Source organism: Lissotriton vulgaris, chromosome 6 (assembly GCF_964263255.1).
Source record: "Lissotriton vulgaris chromosome 6, aLisVul1.2, whole genome shotgun sequence".
Classification (NCBI taxonomy): domain Eukaryota; kingdom Metazoa; phylum Chordata; class Amphibia; order Caudata; family Salamandridae; genus Lissotriton; species Lissotriton vulgaris.
This window is the reverse complement of record NC_141694.1, coordinates 480,407,455-480,429,309: the sequence shown is the minus strand read 5'-3', so window position 1 is coordinate 480,429,309 and position 21,855 is coordinate 480,407,455. Positions and strand designations below refer to the sequence as shown.

General features: G+C 41.7%; 1 protein-coding gene across 1 annotated transcript in view; it reads right to left on the bottom strand.

Moving 5' to 3' along the window:
- Nucleotides 1-10,385: 10,385 nt before the first annotated feature.
- The window catches only part of LOC147707467 (collagen alpha-1(XIX) chain-like), a 1,668,057-nt gene continuing 1,656,587 nt past the window's right edge, over nt 10,386-21,855 (bottom strand). Inside the window, exon 22 of the mRNA XM_086925649.1 lies at nt 10,386-10,532. Coding sequence (XP_086781775.1) covers nt 10,386-10,532 — 147 coding nt within the window. The remainder of the gene's footprint in view (nt 10,533-21,855) is intronic.

Below are 21,855 nucleotides of genomic sequence, written 5' to 3'. Positions count from 1 at the left end.
TCTGACGGAGTTAACTGCTTTAAGCATGCACAGTTCACTGTAAACTCTTCTTGGTTCCGGTGCATATATATTCAATCTGAGAAAAAGAGATCTGTTTCTGAGGAAAGCAGAGCGTATGGATAAAGAGGTTGTTCTGCGAGGCGCTAGCTGGGCGTGACATGCTTTGGCATTGTATGTTAGTAATTATAATGTGAATGGTTTGGCTGGACAAAAGAAACGTCAAGGTCCCGTGAGTTAGAACAAGGACAAAAAAACACAGGGCCGATTCACAAAAATGTTTAAAGATGTCAGAAATCCAGGCATCACATACGCCCATTTTGCATCGATTTCTAGCAAAGGAGTAGGCAGAATATTAAAACAACCCCCACTTTGATCCATCCTTTGAATGCCATTGGGTGAGCTAAGGAACTGTACCCTAACGACACCAGATGAAGTCCCTTCATCCCACTTTCCCTTCCATCTAGCTCTCCATCCTTTAAGTCTTCCATCCATCCATCCATCTTTTTATGCATCCATTCATTCTTTCGCCATGCCATCCATCCTTCTTTTACCAGTCTATCCATCCACCCTTTCATCATTGCACTCTTCATCCATCCTTCTATAATTCCACTCATATTTCCAGATATTCATTTATCCTTTTCCCATACATACATACATTCTTTTTTAATCCATTTGTCTTCTTTTTATCAATATCTTTTCCATCCAAACTTCAGTTTATCCATCCACCCATTCATCCTGCCTTACATCATTACAGCCATTCTTTCTTTCATCCATCCATGCAACCGGTGTTTAACATTTCATTCATCAGTTCTTTCACCCTTGCATTAATCTTTTCATTCTCCTCTTCTTCCTTCTTGTCACAGTGGTTTTCTTCTTTTTATATATCCTTAGTTTAACTCTACCTTTTAGCATCTCTGTCTCTGTTTCACACTCTGGGCAGGGCAGCGAGTCTATCTATGCCCAAGTGTAAGGAAGGAAATGGCCCCCCAGTTTCTATTTGTCACTACACCAACACCCCTTCACACACACACACTTTCCTTTACTTTCTCTAACAATTCTACCCTTTGGGGCTCCTTTACTGTGATTGGTTTCACATCTATGACTTCTGCTGTGGTTTTTCGTTTCTTTTTGTTTTACTGAGAGCCTTTGTCTGCGGGACTGCAGAGACAACAAGCTAATAAATAATTATAAATTCACCCCTGCTTAAGCCGTAAAAGGAGTGGTTGATGACGCCACGGATTTTTACCTTTAAGGAGATTTACAAAAATCCTCAAGAGTGCAGCTGGAAATCTACACATGTCATAGACTTCCATAAATGCTCTTTCCCCACACATACTCTGTTAGGGCAGTAAATCCGTATGAGAAAGGGAAATGCGTGTGCATTAGCCCATTAAACTTTTTTCTTTCAAATAAACTGCCGCTAGGAACTCACCTACTGTTCCAGCTGGAAACTTGAATGCATTTCCAGAGTAAATGGCATTTAAAATGTTTCTGACTCGCCACTGCGTTTCGACTTTCTGCAACCATTTTGAAAACTCTGCTTTTCCGAGAAGCCTATCTATAGCCATGAACCCGGGGACCCGAGACTGCCTTCCTGATATTTGTTTTGCCTGGCGCCTTGATGCCCTTGGGCTAAATTGCGCCCTATAAATTGTTTTCATTAATTAATTCAAGGTTACCCATAGAACTTTCATTATCTTCCTTATCCCCATATTGACGACTGTAGAATATCCACCATTCTGTGAATACATTTTTGGCACTTTGACTGTAAATTCTATTTTTTCTATGTTTAAGTAATGCTTCAGAGAGTGAACCATTTTACAATTGACGCCACACATGACTACAGTGTCACCTAGGCATGTGCACAGAGTTCAGTGACGGTAATAAATGTCCCATTTAAGTACTGGTAAATTGAATTACTCTGATTACCCTTCCTTGTTCAAGCACTTTCAGAATGAGGTGTACCACACCTTCCCAGACACCATGTAACCTAGTTCGAAGATGTGGTTGCTCCCATGGGTAATCCAGGGTCTCATTGGACCCACCCCTCTGGCGTAACAAAAGTTGAGGGGGCCACCCTGCAAGGTACCTGGAGGGGCCCCTCTTGGAACCAATCAGGAGCTCTCTGGCCAGAGTACTGTGCTGAGTTCAAACTAAAAAAAAACCTCTCCCACATCCAGTCTATAATGTGAAATAAACATGCAATGAGTGTTCTATGTTGCAGCTCGACAGATGTCCTACAGAGAGGATTCTCATGCCTCTCATGCCTTTGTCCACATGGCTGCAATTCCACGAATTCACCAGCCTTGAATGGAAGCTGGTAAAGGAACTCCCTGTTTTTCATAGACTAGATAAATGGCTGCCCCTTAAATTAAAAACTTAAGGGGGATAATTAGACTCAAATGTAGAACCACCCTATCAGCTACAATTGCAGATAAGGAATCCAAACTGATAAAAAAGATAATTTACCCTGCCTCCTGGATGTTTATGGCCACCAGAAAGAAGATTTAAAGAATTTTACCTATACCTCCTTCAGAGGCTCAAATGGCAAGAGTTGCACGTTTTTCTCTACCGAATGCAAATCCCTAACCAGGACTAAAGATTTCAGAAGTTGAGAAACCACCTCCTCCATACTCGTTAACCCCTGCTTTCACTACTTCAAGAAGAGGACCTTTAACAGCTACCTACTTAACGTTTGGAGTAGTCACTGATAAGCCTGAATAAAACCTATCCTGGAGTAACTGTGCTCACCAGTACAAAGATCCTAGTCTTGATTTTTACACTAAGAAAAAATAAACACAAATGGTGATTACAGGTATTACATGAACATTTTAGAGTGGAATAAAAACTGAATGGAAACTGTCAGATACCTTGAAGGACCTACATTTTGTGGACCCTTCCTTTCACCTTCCCTGCCAAAGGACAAAGTCTCCTCAGAGAGAAAAGGGATAGTTCTGGGCTACATAAAGTGAAAGACCTATAAGAAGAATGCACTCTAGACATGGAGCCGTTCATTTCAGAGGTGGAAACAAGCTCATGCTAAGCCAAAAAGGGACTACCACGCCTACCTCACTTCCTCTCAGACAAGGGATGCTAGGAAATCTAGCAATTATTGGAAAAGGAATGAATGAATACAGAACTGACAGCAATGTCACTGTCAAAGCATAAATCCCACAGATTTTGTTTCCTGAAACTACGTTAGAAAGCATGGCAAGTATAATATCTCAGCACTTGCAAATAAATCCAGCTGTGGATATCCAAATCTCACATTTCTCTGAACCAATATTCCCAGAGTCAACCTGAAGTTCTATGATGGAGCAAATATTGTGCTTAGCCGATCCACTATGACATTGTTTACACCTCTGATATGAATGGCAGAATGGTCCAAGAGGTTCCGTTATGCCTGTCATCCTATCTGGAAGTCTCAAAAACAAGGGCTGATTCTTCTGTTCCTGGCTGATTATTTATGAAATCCTTTGCTAGAGATCTGTCCATAAAAAGTCTCAAAGCTGCCACCAACTCTTGCCAGTCGCATGGCTTTTCCCATTTGAGAGCCAACATTCCTGAACCTAGAAAGAAGCCAGGATTTCCATGCATCCTGTTTACTGGTTACGGTTGTTAAAAATACTGGAGGCAGGGAGATTTAAAAATACACCTTTAGATTATCAGGGCCTCTCCTGGACTATTTGGACTTGAATCTCAGAGTCCCTAGATGCCAGCTTCCAATAATTCAGCAGATATCATGCTAAGGAACACAGGTGTAGTTTTACCAATGGCACTACAAATACACATGAAATATAAAACATAAAAAGTGAAACGATCCATAGATTATGACTTCAGTGCTCAAACCACAGCCACTCAAGGGTCTGAAAATTTGAACCTTACCATGTCTCCTGGTTCAACAGAAGCTGAAGGTGCAGCCAAAGTTTTGAAGTTCTTGACTTTGGTCAGGGAAATTCTCCCAAATGCAATTGAAATCTAGCTCCAATCAAGGCTAAGTATTGTGATGGTGTGAACATGAACTCTGGGTGAATCTTAAAAATTCATGTTGTTCAAATAGGAGATAACCTCTCTTTGCATCTTCTTCTACCTGCGAAATTAAAGGCACTTTACCAACCAATCATCCGAGGAACGGTGAATGAGGATTCCTGAGTTATGTTGAAAGGGCACTAGTGGAGGAAGGACCTTTGTAAATGCTCTTGGTGAGGACTTGATAGTGAAAGAAAAAACCTAGGCTTGGAGATGAAAACCCCTCTCACAGAAAGTTCTGATAGTGTTTATTTAGTGATATGTGGAGTATGTGTCTTGCAAGCCTGTCAACATCATCTACACTTTGGGGTTAATGAAAAGGATGACTTGTTGCAGTGTCTCCCTTTTGGACTGAATGGTCTTTATATAACAGTTTAAAGGTTTTAAGTTGATGATTAGTCTGGACTTCCCAGATGGTTCGGGGGCCTGAAACACCAATGAATAGAGTTACTTATCCATCTCTTCCACTGGCAGTGGAATGACCTCCTTCTTCTGAAAACCCTCTGAAGAAGAGCCAGTTGCTTGGTAAAAGTTCTTGGCTTATAAGTCTGTATTGTGCCTGATTCTGAAGTCAATGATTTGAATTCCAGAATAGAACATTGCCTGTTGATGTTCATCACCCAAGCATCCCAATGTAAAAAGCCTCTCAAATGTAAAAATTGAGAGACACCCTCCAACTGGATCAATAAAAGGTAAGGGATTGAGACTGCTGTCTCATGTCTGAATAAGACCTATTATTGCTCTTTGGCTTAAAAAAGATGGAGATTGCCATCTAGACGTCTTTGGCTAATATCTTATCTGTCTCTGACTTCAAGAGTACCATCAGGACTGTTCAAGAGACCTTGGTTTACTCTTAAATATCGGAGTATACTTCTGAATTTTGAATGCTGTCTTAAATAAATCCTTCAATTTATTTAAAAAGAGAAATGTTTAGTACTTAGAGCAAGAAGTCTTTGTAAGCACCTTCGCCCATCCAACCCATAAGATACATTTATCTTTTTCCTGAAATATTACTACTGCCTGTTGCAAAAGTTACAGCCTTTAACTTATCACTAAAGACATCTGAGAGAACTTAGCCTGCAACTCCATGTTGACGAAATGATCAGAACAGTATTTTCCTACAATTGCCTTCTCTGGATTCTTCCAGCCAAACAACACCATCTCTTTACACACAGGTAATATAGTAGACCAATGAACCGTAGCTGGTGGAACAAGACAGCACTGGTACTTGCCAGATGGAGGTTATCTGCCAGATATCTGAAGGGAGCCTGAATGTATCAACAATACATAAATATGCACCTGTGCACTGGTTCAGGTTTAATCTTTTCTTTAGACATATGCTCAGGTGGTGGACAGGAAGATAAGTCGTAGGAGGGTGTTGCAAAGTGATCCCTTGCTGGGTGGTCAGCCTCAGTTTTTCATTTCTTTTGGAACTCACTTGCTGGTAATTTTGGGCTTTAACACTGGAACACCGCTATCCAGTGCCTAGTGTATGGGCTCAGACCCCTGAAACATGTCAAAATTGTCTTAAAACCTGATGGGCACATTTAACTTTCCTATAAAGCCAAAGTATATGCTACAGATATACACACCTGGCATAGAAAGGCAAATGCCACTTGTGGACTGCAGCAGCTATTGTGCCATCCACTATAGGGACAGTGAAAACATAGCTTCATGTCTATACTGTGTAGCCTGACAGCATCAGTTTGAATCCTCCTGCACAAAGCAGTCAGAACCATCCTTTTAACATGTAGGAAAACCTGATTTGAAATGTTAAACAAATCACCCCTAATCATGCCTTACAAGGTAGGGTGCAAAATACTTGGGAGTGGAACATGTGTAAGATTACAAATGGCATGTTCCACTGGTCAGGCTATAGCTGTCACATAGGAAATGTAATAGTACAGATAATACACTAAAGCCTATAAAGTTTGAGCTGTACCAGCCACAAACCCATTCAAAGATTTATTTTTATGTTTAATGAAATTACAATCTAATAGTAAAATCAGATTTTCTTTAATATATAGGAAATCATTTGTTTTAGAACGTTGCCTTTGCCTGGTAATTTGCATTAGCTTTCCGGCAACTGCCCAGCTGGTGGTTGGCCTGAATATTGTCTGAAAAAGGTGTGACAACAGCTCCCAGAACAGAGACAGTGGCTTGCGAATGGGGAGGTTTTTATGTCCCCTGGCAGGAAGACCATTTGGGGTGGGCCAAGGAACCTAACCTACTTGAAAGGGATCTTCCCTGACACAAGTACATTTTAGGTGACAGATGGAAAGGCCCAGGCTTTTGTTTCCCTAGTAAAGCTGGCACCAAGCCCAATGGTGGGAAAGCTACCCCCAGAACGTGCTTTGAGTGACTTCACAAGAGGGGACTGCTCATTACCTTGGCCAAACGTCTGGATGGACACACAGGCTCCACAAAAGGGGAGAACGGTTTCCCAATCATGGATTTTGAGAGTGAGGGCACTATGGGATTGTTTGCAGTAAGACAAACAGGAACTACTGTAAAAGTGGGGAGGGTTGTCCTTAGAAACATTTACAGCTCTAGGTTACAGAGTGTTCAGGAGTCTCCCCAATCCACGGGCTGATGAACTCTACAAAGCTGGATCCTCATCCAACCTTTTGTAGAATAATATATGGATCTGTGGAAGAACAGACGAGGACTGGACCTGCTGTCTGTGAGTAACTCTGTAGGACAGGGTCTGCTCTTCCCTGTACCCAGGACAAAGAAGTTGACTCCAAGGATCAGTTATCTAATCTCCTGTATATCTACAGGAATCCAAAAAGCTGCAAGAGAGCTTTCCCCTATAATTCCCAGCTGATCAGTGGCAACTGGAATTTGGACAGGACTTTGCTGGTGAACTTTGCCTGGCACCCTAAGAGTGAGAACGTCTCTCGGTGCTCCCTGAGGTCCTGGGAGGCTAATACCTGTACTCCTGTGGTTGCTTAGAAATCAGGAGAAAGTTTGCAAACTTTTGAAAATGTTTGCTCCACAGTTCCAAAGCCAAAGGGATCTACAATGAAAAGTACCTGACCAGAAGTTCCAGAGTGTCAAATTGAATATCAGATTCATCCCCATGAAAGGATCGAGCATCTCTGAATAAACTATAAACATAAAAAGCTCCATAGCCTTAGTGGGAATGACCTGTGGCAGGTATCTCACTGGAGGTTCAGACCGGCGGCAAAGCATTTAGTAAACCGAGTTAGTTATTTAGATATGCTTATTATGACAATGGTTTCTAGTATAAATAAATGAGTAATCAGTCTTATTTGTAAGACGAAACTAAAAGATACACATTTTTTGCCCTTCCAGTTGTAAAATATTTGCAAGTAATTTGAAACTAACCTCAACTGGGTCTTTGGTACCTCATTCCGCTATGGGGAGGTAAAACTCTTTCTTATACACCATCCCTACGCTGAAAAATGTAAATGAAAAATACAGTTTAAATATAACGCTTTTATCATAACCACTTCCAGGTCTAATCTGCGATGTAATCTGAAGATTACTTTTTTGGCTTTCCCCTGCCAAAGAAACAACTCACTCCTCAGTTCTGTACATCTAATCTTCTGGGTCAGACAGCTGCCATTAATAAGGGAGATCCTAGGTAGAGACAACACATGTAGGTTTCACAAGTAACCAGTCTAACTGATTTTGAAAAACGAATGGTCCTGATTCAAAAAGGTGAACTTACAGTTTTGTGTGGATAGCTTGACTCCAGTGGTGTGGAGCGCATGGGACTCACGTCTGAGCATACCCAGTTCAAGAGTGTAGGCACTCGAGCAGCATACTCAGAATAACAAGCACACAGAATGTGCAAGACATAGATATAACAACATTAAAAAAAGGTAATGGGAGCCCACAAGGTAAGAATGAAGCTCGAAAAGTTACTCGCACACAATTGCTGTTAAAGATAGTTACTACAACTATGTACATGCATGGTATACATGCAATTGAGGAGTCTGCGGAGTGGATACATTTGGTGAGGTTATAAAAAGTAACATACAGCTAATACTCTCAGTGGAAGAGAAACACTATCCAGGTTGTAAACTAAACCCTCCATTCCAGGAACATGCAAGGAGCGAACAGCAAGGGAGGAGAATGAAACACATAAACACAGTAGACAAGGAACTAGAAAGGAGTAGCGCTTATTAAGGGAGAAAAGAAAACAAAGGAACACGTGAAAGGAAGCAGCCAAACAAACCATACTAGGATTCTAAAAGTTAAGGCAGAAGGGGTAAGAAGGTAGTCTCCTGGGAACTAGAACTATGAAAGATGTAAAGAACCACAGAACATAGAAAAGAATAACTACTGAAATAAAGGAAGTTCAAGAAACAACGAACACACTACAATAGTGCAAGCACAGGAAGCAAGGAAAATGGAAATACTGCAGGACATCACTAGCTCGAAGAACAAGAATGTTGCTGCAGTTCAGTAATCAGGAAACTCAGCCAACAAGGATTAATAATACCTCAGGAATATTACAAGAACACTGCTACAATGATGAACACTAGACTGACGGAGCATAAGGCTTAAAAGAACTCTCTTGGGCCATGTGCGTTAAGCAGGATCAAGCCAGCGCCGTAAGCCATAGGTGTGCTGATTCTGCCACCCATCCGTAGCCTGTGGCTTGCTAGCGTTGAGACGAAGCAGAAGTAATCCGCATGGAATTCTGGCATAGCAATTTTAAGTAGGAAAAAAAGCGCACGGCTGCTCCATAACCCTGAAGTTACCATCCAACAATGCGAGTTTGCATAACTGAGGTATCATCTTTGCACGATGAAACTAAACTTCCATGAGAAAATATTTGTGTGTTTTGCACTCATATATAAAAGACATTTCAGCTTCATCTCATCCTTATCAAAACCCAGTATTGAAGAAGATTTGTATTGACTTTTCGTACTTTAGTTGGCTTCACAACTTGACATACTCAATGCATCATCCATCTGCACTTGAAATGCCAACACTTCATGTCCTCGATCTTGTCTTCCTAACATTACAACAATCCAATGCAAACCACCTATGCGCTTGGACTGGAGTGACCACTCTGCCCAACCTTAGCTTCCTGCTCAGCGTACTACCAACAAACCAAAGTCAACACAAAAGAGAAGACCAAACCTTCAGATCCTTCAAAGGCTTCTCCATAGACAACCTAATAATTGATTCATATCTGACCCCATCACTCCATGTCCAATGCCAACACCATTCTAAACAACTTCAACAATTTTGTGGTAAGCATATGTGAATGTCCACACTCCAATTACAGCAGGTAAGTGAAAGCCAAAGCTGTCAGCATGCTGGTGCTCTAAAGACCTTGCTGGCAATAAACAGTCCATTCACAGACAGGAAAGACAATTTAAGAAAAACGGAATTCTCAAGGATTTCTGGCTACTGCAGGTCCTTTTTGCGACAAGCAGACAGGTCATCACTTCAGCCAAAGCAAAGTACCATATCATCAGCATCAATGAAGCCATCAATAGAAGCAAAACACTGTTCAAGACAATCAAGCACTGCATCAATCACCTGCCATACCCACCTACTCCTTACTCTACAGAAAAGTGCAATGCCATGAACCTTTTCTTCAGGGGGAGAAGATCCGAAAGCACATCAATATCAAGCCTGCTTCATCTTTCATTAATTTCCAATGAAATCCCACAATGGTCAGCCTTCAAACCCCTATCTCTCCCAGATCTAGCTGACATACTCAAGTCCCTCAAAGCCACTTCTTATGAAGTTTACCATAATCCTACATCAATGTTCTGTCAATGCCTCCCTCACTCAAGGCATCTTTTGAGAAACGTTCAAGACTGACCGGTTCATCCCACTCCTAAAGAAACCTACACTATACTCTGATGAACTTGCCAAATACCGGCCCATCACCCACCTACCTTCTTCCAAATATTTTCTGAGGCGTATTTAGTATTTCAACTCGCGTCCTGGAATATTTTGGGGCAAGTCATACATTTCCCAAGAATTTTTGGGAATGGTTGAAAAGTAGTAATTTAGAATGGCAGAAAGTGCTGCACTGAGGGCGCAGCACAGGGCAGAAAATGAGGAATACCTTTCTACTTGCTCATCATCCAGACCTGGATGTCCAGCACCTACCTGAATCTCAACCCAACCAAGACAGAATAGCTATTATTTGACAAGAACAACAAAAAATATACATTACAAACCTTCTTCAATTACATGAACCATGACAGTTTCTAATCCCAACCCTCGCCGAATTCCAAATCACTCCGATTCACCCTGGACACCAAACTCTCTATCTAGGAACAGGTTGCCAAAAACGGGTGCCTGATATCAGCTCTCTCCTCTAAAGAAAATCAAACCATTTCTTTCAGGAAGACACTTCAGAACTGCTGTTCAAGCCTGTGTACTCTTGCAGCTGAATGGTGGTAATGGCCTCCCAACTCCACAATGGCACCCCTTAAACGCCTGCTGCATATATTTGAAATACTTACAGGAGCTCCCTTTTCTCCGAAAGATACAGACTCCCCCTGCAATAAACCAGAGAAGAGAAAACATTTGCTGTTTAGTGTATTTCAACTCACTGTGATGATAATTCGTCATAAATAGTAAGCAAGATGCTCTGCAGGTTTATGGCTGGTAGAAACAAAGCAGCTAATCGTTTAGTTGCCAATGGCGATATCTACATTGCATTTCATCCACCATTTGTCATATCTAGAATAGCAACTAGCAGGCAAATTGTCAGTTCACTTGCATGCTCTTTTTAGGTGTTTAGCCGGACAAAATGCTGACTACACAAAAAGTAGCATCAAAAGGTTTACTCGTGTTCAAATTCACAGATAAACGTTATCGTTTGGGTGGTTCGTATCAAATATGATCTTGCAAGAGCACACCGCTTATCTGCCTCTCTGACTATTTTTACGGTTACATGGTATTATTTCCCCTAGAGAGACCCCTATCATAATGGAGAGACTAGCAAGCATAAGAGTGCATTTTTAAGCTCCCTTTCTAATTGTAGTGATATTTACCTTGGGTTCAATCTTCTCATCATTGATAACCATGTATTCCCATTGTGATTTTTTGACTACAGGTTAATTGCACTGATATTGTCTAATAAGATAAATATCCCATCTTAGCTGTGAGACTTACCACTTCAATATGTTCATTCAAGCAATGATTTCATCAGCACGGGGTGCTTTCCTGAATGAATGTACTTTCACTACAATACAATGTGTACCACTAAGTGCAATTTCTTTTATCAATTGAAGCTTTCTGAAATATTATTGCATCTGAGCTGTAGTGTTGAAATAGTATCTATCGCTTTCCATCTCTATTCCAATTTACGGAGCAAATATCCCATCATGGATGGTGATAACGCCCACAGGGTTTATCCATTGAAGTTCTCCTTTTAGGATGCATTACTGGTCTTTTGACACAGACTAGGGGGTTAGGATAGTGTCTGATTTAGCAGAACTTACCTTGGCCTTGTGAAAATGATGGAAGATTAGGAGTGTTTAACAACTGAAACCCTAGTCCTAGATTAGAAGTCTCCTCCAGGTCAAATAGGATTCTAGTCACTGTCAGTAGGAGCTCTGGCTCACACAATTTAGAGACATGTTACCTTCCATAGACTGTTACATAGACTGAAGAAAACTGTGCAAAGATATGAGAATCCTTTTTTTTAAATTTTTTTATTTTTATTGAAAGTTCATGACAATATAATGTACCCTTGTACAAAGCATTGAGTATTAATACAGGATTATAAGTATACGCCCGAGGAAGATAAATACACATAATGAGAGTAAAAAGCTCAGCTGACATAACATGGGGTAAAAAAGATACAATAAATACAATAGTAATGGCTACGTTAAATGTTTTAAAAGCTATGGGCCCCCACTTTTTAACTGCCTCCATGATGCCACTGGCGCCCATATCCTTAATCCCATTTCCCTGGATTTCGCACCCTTTAAAGCGTATAACTCGGACTCGATGTTATGAATCCCGAGCATCCTGCACATCCACATTTGGAAGGTTGGGGCCTCAACATCCTTCCATGCGGCAGCATGTTGATAAAACAGCTGTTGATAAAAAGACAAGTGCCTCAGATTCTGTACTTAGGCCCAGTTTAGCATCACATCCAATTATTAGAAGTGTAGGGGATAGGTCTATTTTGACAGCTAGCAGCCCCTCTAGGAACTTTTCGATTTCATTTTTGATTGTCCCTAGTTTCCCACAACTACAAAACATATGTAGAACATCAGCAGGCCCATTCCCACATCTAGGGCAGTTACTATCCTCCCTCTTTCCCCATTCATACAGTTTAGCCGGGGTATAGTATAAGTTGAAGAGAGTCTTAAAGTGCTGTGCTCTTAAGTTTGAGGAGCGTAGGAATCTTTTATCCATTAGGATAGATTTATCCAGATCAATGTCAGGATCTCTCAGTTTTACAGCCCAAGCAGCCTCTGTCTTAAGAATATCATCGGGCAGCGTTTCCAAGAATAGCCCGTAAATTGATCTAATTCTACAACCACCTCCCTTCATATAGTCTAGTATTGTACAATCTTTTGATATGTCTATACTCTGTCTTTTTGATTTAATTGTGTTGGCCAGCTGTATATATTTGAACTCTTGGGATCCTTGGAGTAAATATCGTGATTTCAGAAGTTCAAGGGGCCTTAAAACATCCTTTGTCATCACTTGACCTAATGTAGTAATTCCCTGACCTTCCCAGTGTCTCCATGGGCCATCTCTGCTTAGATGAGGAAATAGTCCTGAATTCCAGAGTATAGTGTGTTTATTATACTTTGGAATGTTCTGGTTCTTCTGAACAGAGGACCATAACCCCCAGACGTCTTCCAAAATTTTGTAGCCTGTTACCTTATAAAATCGTTTATCATATTTCCTTAGTAATACCCTGTGTGCTTCGCTCCCTAGAGCCAGCTGATAGATAGATGGGATATCTCCCTGGCTATGTGGCGTAATACCAGGAAAAAAAGAGTATAGCCATTTCTGTCAAAAGGCAAGACCAATTGTAGAACTTAAGATTAGGAATTCCTAACCCACCCTTTTCTTGAGGGAGAGACATATATTTAATTGATCTCCTCACCTTGCCATATTGCCAAACAAATTTCATGAAGACTGCCTCTATTTCCTTGATCAATATGTCATCTACTTTAAAGGGGATAGACCTAAATTTATATAGGATCTTCGGGAACATTGTCATTTTGATGACATTGGCCCTGCCTATAATTGACAAATGAAGGGTATCGATTCTTTTTAGATCCAGTTTCATCTTTTCAAGTAGGGGCAGAAAATTATCTTTGATGATTTCCCTTGGCTGAGCATTAATTGTTATTCCCAAATATACCACTGAGTCTACATATCTGTCGTCTAGTTTGACAATATTTCTTGAACATAGTACCTGTGTTTTTGCCACATTTAGTCGATACCCAGATAACCTCCCGAAGTCAGAAGTAATACTGATTATTGCGCTCATTGCACTGTCTGGATCAGTGGTGGTTATGGCTAAATCATCCGCATATGCGAGGATTTTGGTGTGAAATCCATCAGTGACAACAGGCTTTATATTGATGCTATTCTTTATAAGTGTAATTAGGGGGTCTATGTATAATGCGAAAAGGATGGGTGAACACGGACACCCTTGTCTCGTGCCTCTCGTGATATGAATCTGCCTAGAGCTTTCACCCATAAGCTGGATACTGGCTGTTGGATTAAAATACATAGCTTTAATTGCCTGCAAAAATCTAGGACCAAAACCTCTATCCGCCATCACTTTCCACAGAAAGCTCCATTTGACGCGATCGAACGCTTTTTCTGCATCGAGGAGGATCATCGCGACCCCCCCCGCCAGCCGCATGGATATCGAACAGGGTTATGGCCCTTCTAATATGGTCAGTAGTACCCCTTCCAGGGATGAAACCATGCTGCCAGGGCGAGACAAGAGTCGCGATATTCCTCCCCATCCGTGTAGCCATTATCTTTGCATATAGTTTGTTATCACTATTTATTAATGATATGGGTCTATAGGATCCCGGGTTTTCCTTGGGTTTACCTTTCTTGTGAAATACCACTATATTGGTTTTGGTCCAAGATTCTGGTATAACTCCAGTATTTATAACCCCATTGAATAGATCTAACAGAAGAGGTGCCGTTTCTTCCTTCAAGTGTTTATAGACCTCCAGGGGTATGGCATCAGGCCCTGCTGCCTTGCCTGCTGATAGATCTTTTAGTGCCTGGGAGAACTCCTCCATAGTGATATTCTGCTCCAAAGTTTCTATCTCGCTAGATGTTAATTTAGTGCCTGTATCCGGCCAGTTTAAGCTCGAATCGTCTATATCCGTTTCTTCTTTGTAAAGATCCTGATAAAACCTCCTAAAGACTTCAAGAATTTCAGTTGGTTTATTATAGATCTGATCACCTTCTTTAATTTCGGTAATAGTGTTTTTTGATGTGGCTTGTCTTATCCTTAATGCTAAAGCCCTGCCTGCGTTCTCCCCTGTTTCATACATACTGGCTCTGCGGGTCTGATATTCTGCTGCAGCTTTTTTTGCCAATTGCCGTTGGATATCTGCCTTTATACTATTCAGCTTTTCTAAACTCTGGTTACCCTGATTCCCCTGGCTGACATCTCTCCTGTGTTGTTCCTCTGCCTCCGCCAATTTGACCAAAAGACGTTCTCTGTCTTCCCTAGCTACTTTCCACATCCTACCCGAAAAGCTGATTGTCTCTCCCCTCAGGCCGGCTTTAAAACTATCCCAGACCATAACCCGGGATGCACTATATCTATTTGCATCAAAGAACGACTGGGACCAGTTCTTGATGTATGCTAAATAATTACTATCCGCTAATAGCTTTCTGTCAAAAGTCCAGGGTCTGCTCTTCTCCCTTTGTATATTCATGGTCATAGTAAGAATGAGGGGGTTATGATCCGATATTAGCCTAGGCGGCATTTCAATTTTTACGTTAGGAAGACAAGTTGCTGATATTAAGAAATAATCCAATTTTGTGTGTTTGTTAAAAGGGTGTGAAAAGTATGTGAACCCAGGCTCCTCTTTCCTTAGGCTGCCCCACACATCCCTCAACCCATGAGATTGAATTATAGAAGATACGGCCCTGAATACTCGGGGCTTGCGACCGATATATGGGATATCCCCTGAAAAATCTGCTGAAATATTAAGATCTCCGCACATTACTATAGGTGAGGGCCAGTTAATAAGTTCCCTCTCTATATGATCCATCACCCCTGGATCATCCATGTTAGAGCCGTATACTGTGCATAAAGTTATACCTGGCTTCAATTCACATATTGCCCATCTTCCCAGTGCATCAGCTTTTGAATTTTTTGCTCCTCCCAGACCTACCCGACCCATAATAGCTACCCCCTTTACCGTTGATGTCTGTGAAGAACAGGACAGAATTTCATACCCCCTTAAATTTAGCCAGTGTTTCTTTTTCCATAGTAAGTGGGTCTCTTGTAAACAAATGATATCAGCCTTATTAATTTTATATACTCTTCAAACCTGCCCCTCTTTTTCCAGTTATTCAACCCACCAATATTTAGGCTAACTACCCTAATACTAGACATAGCCCTGTAGGGAGCAGAGCCAACATTCTAACCAGTTACATTTTCTCCTGAGCTTCCCGTGACTGTGCATATCCACTCTAGACATTACATTTACATTTATATTGAGAAACACATTAATTGCATGAACTTTCTTTTTCCTTTTTAGTTTTTGCTTTCCCCACCCCCCCCACCCCACTCCAAACCTTGTCCCCCCCTAACCCCCCTGGCCCCGACCCGCTCCCCAGTGAAGCGCGCAGACTAAGTCTGTGCGTGTGATGGATGCAACCCAGCAGTGGACAATTTAAGGACTACTAATTAGAATTCACCCTCAACTCATCAATAAACCATGAACCACCTTATCGTGACACCATTAACTCTATAAACCTTGAGCTTAGAGAAGAAATTAAACTTGCAAGTCATACCCTGCCCCGCATGAACTATATAACTCTACAACTGTGATATTCATCCCCCTTCAGCTGCATCCTTCTTATATAGATCATTTGAAGACTAATAGTAAAACATACTTCGCTAGTAACTCTGATATATTATATGTAGGATGACCCTACACTACACAATCTATATTAGTTATGAACCGTACTAAATTGAGTCCAGATACTCCCGAGCTTTGATTTCTGAAGAGAAATACATAGTCTTGCCTAAATGGATTATTTTTAACTGGGCAGGATTAATGAGATAGACCTGTACTCTTTTGTCCTGAAAGGGCTTGATTAATTGTCTCAGCCGCCAACGCCGTTCAACGGTGGCATGACAGAAATCAGGCCTTACAAAGAAAGAGCCTCCCTCAAAAGTTCTTTTGGCATCTGGTCTTGCTTTCTCGGATATGGACTGGCGTAGAAGAAAGTTCCCTATGTAGATTAAGATAGCTCTGGGCTTATCACCTTCTCTGGTATTCTGTCTCGGTTTAAATGGAGTCCTATGCGCTCTCTGAATTTCAGTAGTCCAATTCCAACCAGCGATGTCTGGAAAGGCTTTCTCGAAGGTTTTCACTATGAAGGCTTTAACATCCTGCCCTTCGATTCCTTCCGGAATCCCAAGGACCCTGAGATTGTTCCTTCTTTGGCTGTTTTCTAGGTCCTCCAACTTCCACTGGACATCTATTGCTTGTGCGCCAAAAGATTCCACCCTGCTCGTGGAAGCTGCAACCTCTGCTTCAGTAGCGACGATCCTCTCTTCTAGATTAGAGACCCTGTCGCCTACATTTGTGCAGGCTTTTGATAGCTTCCTGACCACTCCTTTCATCTTTCGCATTGCGGCTTGGGCCTTGAGGCTGTCTGATCGAGTCTCTTCTCTATGTGCTGTTATTCCTTGATGGATTGATTCCATCATTGCCATCAGAGACATCATTGAGAGTTGCGTAGACTCCTGATGCTGTGTCTGAGCCATCCCCTGATTCGAGTTTCCCTGGAGAGATGTTGTAGGAGAGTGATCCCATGTTAGTTCTGGGTGATCCCTTTGGGAAGGCATGTTTTTAATGGTAGTTGATGGCATCCCTTCCTCGTTGTCGCTTTCCGTTTCTGGATTGCTGCAATCGATATCAGAGCTATGGAGCTCCTCATCCTCTGACCAGTCGGCCTCCTCTGTCACGGAGAAGAAACACTCACTGGGAGTCTTCTCCTTTTCCTTCTCCTTTTCACCAAGTGCTGATCCGGAATGAATGACATTTCCGTTACCTACTGATTCGACAGGTTCGACTTGGATCGTGGTGGATCTGGTATCCTCTTTCAGTGCCTCGTCTGTTGTTGAGCCTTCTTGAATGCCTCCATTGTTAGTTGTTGGGGAAATGGGAGTACACTCTACCATGCCTTCTGGTAAAGAGTCTAGTGTATCCTTAGCAGTTATAGGAGCTGTACACTCGCTGGCCCCTTTACCAATCCCCTCGTCTACCTCCATAATAATATCAATAGGATGAGTCGTCTGTGATGTCAAGACCAGAGTACCGCTTGAGGTGTCAACCCCTGCTCCAGCTACCTGACCTAGCTGATATAACTGCAGCTGAGATTGAGATTGAGGCTGTTGGGAATGAAAGGCTGGTTGAGATGTGACCTCAATGTCTGGATCAGGTTCAATCTCTACGTCTTCTTGAGTGAGCGGTAATGACATCACGGGGACCTCAGGGGCTGCCGCTGCCGCTGGTTCCAACTCTTTCTGCTTTTTCTTCCTCTCATTCCGATTCAGCACGTCTACAACACTCATGGTGGCGGTGGCTGTGGCTGTGGCTTGTCTGGTTCTAGCAGAAGGGGGCCGCATCTCTTTTGGGGTACTCGGACCTGAGGACGTCTGTTGCTGCTTTGCCCGACCCCCAGATCCCACCTCTAGTGCTGCCCCTTCAATCCCTGTACTAATTACGGGTACAGTATTCGCGGAGATGTCTGTATTGCTGCCTGCTATGCCAGTGTTGTCAGCGTTTTTCTTTTTTGATAAAGGCTTACCTCCAGTATTGGGTTTGGGAGCCATTAGTGAAGCAAGTACCGAGAGTAAAGACAGTTGTTGTTTCGCTCTGATCCGGCCTTTGCACTTATGAGCCTTACAGCTTCTCGGAACAACACTGCCTCTGTCTGAGCCACAGCCGCAGCAGCCACGGGCCCCGCCGCCTCTGCTCCTCTCTCCCGATCCCGTCCCTGTGAGGCTCCGCCTCCGGGCTCCGCGAACCCCGCCGGGTCTCCAGACCAGCCCAAACCTCAGGAAGGACGAAGCAGCAATCCTCCGCAGGCCAGGGGGGAGCGCCCTGAAACAAGGATCGGCCCAGAGCATCCAGGCAGCCGAGACGCCGAGATGCCGAGATGCGAAGAACCAGATACCGTCGTACTGTGTGTCTTGGCGCCTCCTCCGTACAGCCACAAGCTGCAATCGGAAACCTCTGCGGAGCAGCTCAGACCCCTATCTGCCCGGTAGGCTTTAAGGCAAGCTCATGGCATGTATTTTCTAAAGTAGCAAACGGGTTGTTGAGTTCATACTGAAAACTCTGTCCACACTGCAGAGGTTGCTGCTCAGCCGCTCCTCACGGCCGCCATCTTGCTTCCAAAGATATGAGAATCCAATGCAAAAAACTCACCACAAACGGTGTCATATTCCTGAGGGAATATGTCTATGATGTTAAAAGCATATTAAACTCAATTTCAATTACTTTAGGCCATTACATTACACTGCGTTTCCTTTAGGCAAACAATATTTCCTCCTAAATAGATTTGGGAGTGCAAGGGATAATCAAATGGCAAGAAATTGGAAGTAGTTGGGACAGAAAAGTCTTCTGCACGGTAATAAATTGACATGTACCGCTGCCCTGAATGCCCAACTGTACTGTTGTTTGGATCCCTAATGCTGATTTTTATTTGTCATAGGTAAGCACGGATTATACATGTGCACCATGACATAGGCCTGTCGCATGGAATTTTGGCCTTGCTGCAGCTGGAGTCATGCCCAAAGTGCTACGCTCACAGTGGTGGAAGGTTATTGCCTTCACCAGGAGTTAATAACAAGGAACAAGGGAACCCTACTCACATAGAGCCTAGGGTGAGTGAAGTATTTGACTAGAAAACAATGGCTCCTGTGGACTAATAACCTTAAAATAATAGTAGGGAGGTCTGCACAATGGCAATAGTAAGAGTTATAGTGTGATATCTGAGACAGAGTTAAGTTGCATGAGCGTGGCAGTAGCAGCATACTGTGGAGTTATCAGTCGTAGTGAACAGGCCCTTTTTAACCAGGAGTGTGACCCACAGGCTTGCTCAGTTTTACTCCTGTGTGCTTAACTCACCCTTTAGCTTACATCAATTAGATGTGAATTGCTGTAAAGTGCAGGAGTGGTGATTCATCACTGGTTGTATGTGTGCCTGGAAAGGGTACAATACAGGGAAAGAACAGCTCTATGCAGTGCATGCATGGTGAGTGCATGTAACGGGTATACGCATACCTTTGAAGAGTAAAGTATATTAAGGGTGTAGTGCTGTGCAGTGTGCTCATGGTGAATATGTGCGCTAGCTGTAGGTGTGCTAAGTAGCACAATACAGAAAGTCTACATTACTGAGCAGGGCTGAGTGATTGTGGGTGCTAAGTGTATGTGAGCCTTTTGTGAAACAATACATTGAGGTAACAGTGCTAGACAGTGTGTATGCTGTGTACATACACTGAGTGTAAGTGTGCCTGTAATGATACATTACTTGGAGGATTCTGGTTCCATTTTGGGAGGGCTGCCTGGGGAAGACATGAGGGCATTAGAGGAATCCCACAGACAGATTTGTGTATTGCTGCATACCTGTGAGCTGGAAGGGACAAACTGGAGAAGGGAGAGCGAGGCTCCTTCTGCACACCTCAAAGAGTGCCCTTTGATTTAGTAAGAAATAAAAAGGAAGGGGTCTGGACAGATCTCAAGAATGAGATGGGGCTGATAAGGGAATCGTAAGGAAAGTAGGGGGCATATTATCAACAACTAGGGATAGTTATCGCTATGTTGGCTTAGTGGCAATATTATTATTGCCGAGCTCCGCCGATTTTTATCGCAGATAAACCATTGGATAACATGGCTAAGAACTGCTCTGGGTAGGCGTTAGTTTTTGGAGATATTCGCGCTTAGCGCAAATATTTCCAAAAGTAGGTAATAGGAGAAAGCGATGTTAGTGACTGTTTCCAGTCGCTAACATCTTGGCACGCCCACTTTGCATGTCATTAGTGATAAATATCGCTGACATGCAAAGCGGGCCCCAAGATGATCGCTATCTCCTACTAGCTGTCGCTAACTGGTTTTAGCGACAGATAGGTAATAGGGCGATAAAATTATCGCCGTTTTAGCGGGAAAAATTCCAGCTAAAGCGGCGATAAGGCCTTGGTAATATGCCCCTGGGTGTGGGAGCCTGAAACAAAATTTTTGATCATGGGTTAGCAGAATTTGGCTCAGTGGAATTCCACAAAATTACATTATATGTCTGCAAGATTCCGCAGAATACCGCGGTGGGTGGACTGGGCATTTGGAGCTTTTTTCTTAGTGCAAAAGGCACACTCCCATCCAAAATTGGATACAAGTAATAGCACTGCCAAATACCAGATGCACTGAAGTGCATACCCCTTGCCACCCTTACATGCTCTGTAGTGATTACTGCAGAGCATGTAAAAACGCTAATGTGTATGCACTGCTGTGCCCTTCGGCACCCTTACGTACTCTACAGTAATAACTGCAGAGTATATAATGGCGCTGTGGGATATGCATTGTAAGTGCATTGGTATATGGCACGGTGAACACCCTAAATATCAATTCCAAAATATCGACTGCCTAGAATATCGAATGAAAAATATAGAATGGACAGAATATCTAATGACCAAAATATAGTTGGTTAGAATATCGATTCCCATAATATCGAATTTAAAATATTGTTTAACAAAATATCAAAAAAAAATTGTGTTATGTATGCTAATATATGTGTTAAAAATATATATTATATTTGTAATGTATGTTTCATTTTTTTTAAATACTGAATGTTTTTTATGTAATTTTTGAGTAATTTAATTTTGTAGCGGGTTGTGGGTTTATAGAGAATAGGGTGGGAAGTAATTAAATTATAGTAATTAAATAATAGTTTTTATGAATTAATCATTATTTTTAATTTCATTTTGCGTTTTAGTTCTGTAGCGGGTTGTGGGTTTATAGGGGAATAGGGTGGGAAGTAATTTAATTGTAATTAAGTAAACATGTATTTTTGTTTGTATGTATTGATAATTAATTAATTAATTAATTGTTAATTAATTATTCATTGGTAATTATTTTTTATTAATTAGTATTTAGGTTTTAATTAATTTATTAATTGGTAATTATGTTAATTGTTTTAATTTATTAGTTGGAGTGGGTTGTGAGTTATAGGGGAATAGGGTGGGAAGTCTTTTAATTGTAAATAGGTAAATATGTATTTATATTTATATGTATTGATAATTAATTTATTGTTAATTAGTTGTTAATTAATTATTAATAGGTGATTACGTTTTAATAAACAACATTTATTGGTATTTATAATTAATTAATTATTGAATATTTTGTAATTGGTAATTAATTTTAATTAATTTTAAATTGGTATTGATAATTAATGTATTATTATTTAAATATTATACCATTACTTTCCCTACTGTTGCACTCTCTAGAGTAAGAATATTTATTTTCACCCTCCCGCTATCCAACGCTTTCCCTACTGTTGCACTCTATGGAGTGGGAATGGTAATTTTTACCCTCCCGCTATCCAACGCTTTCCCTACTGTTGCACTCTCTG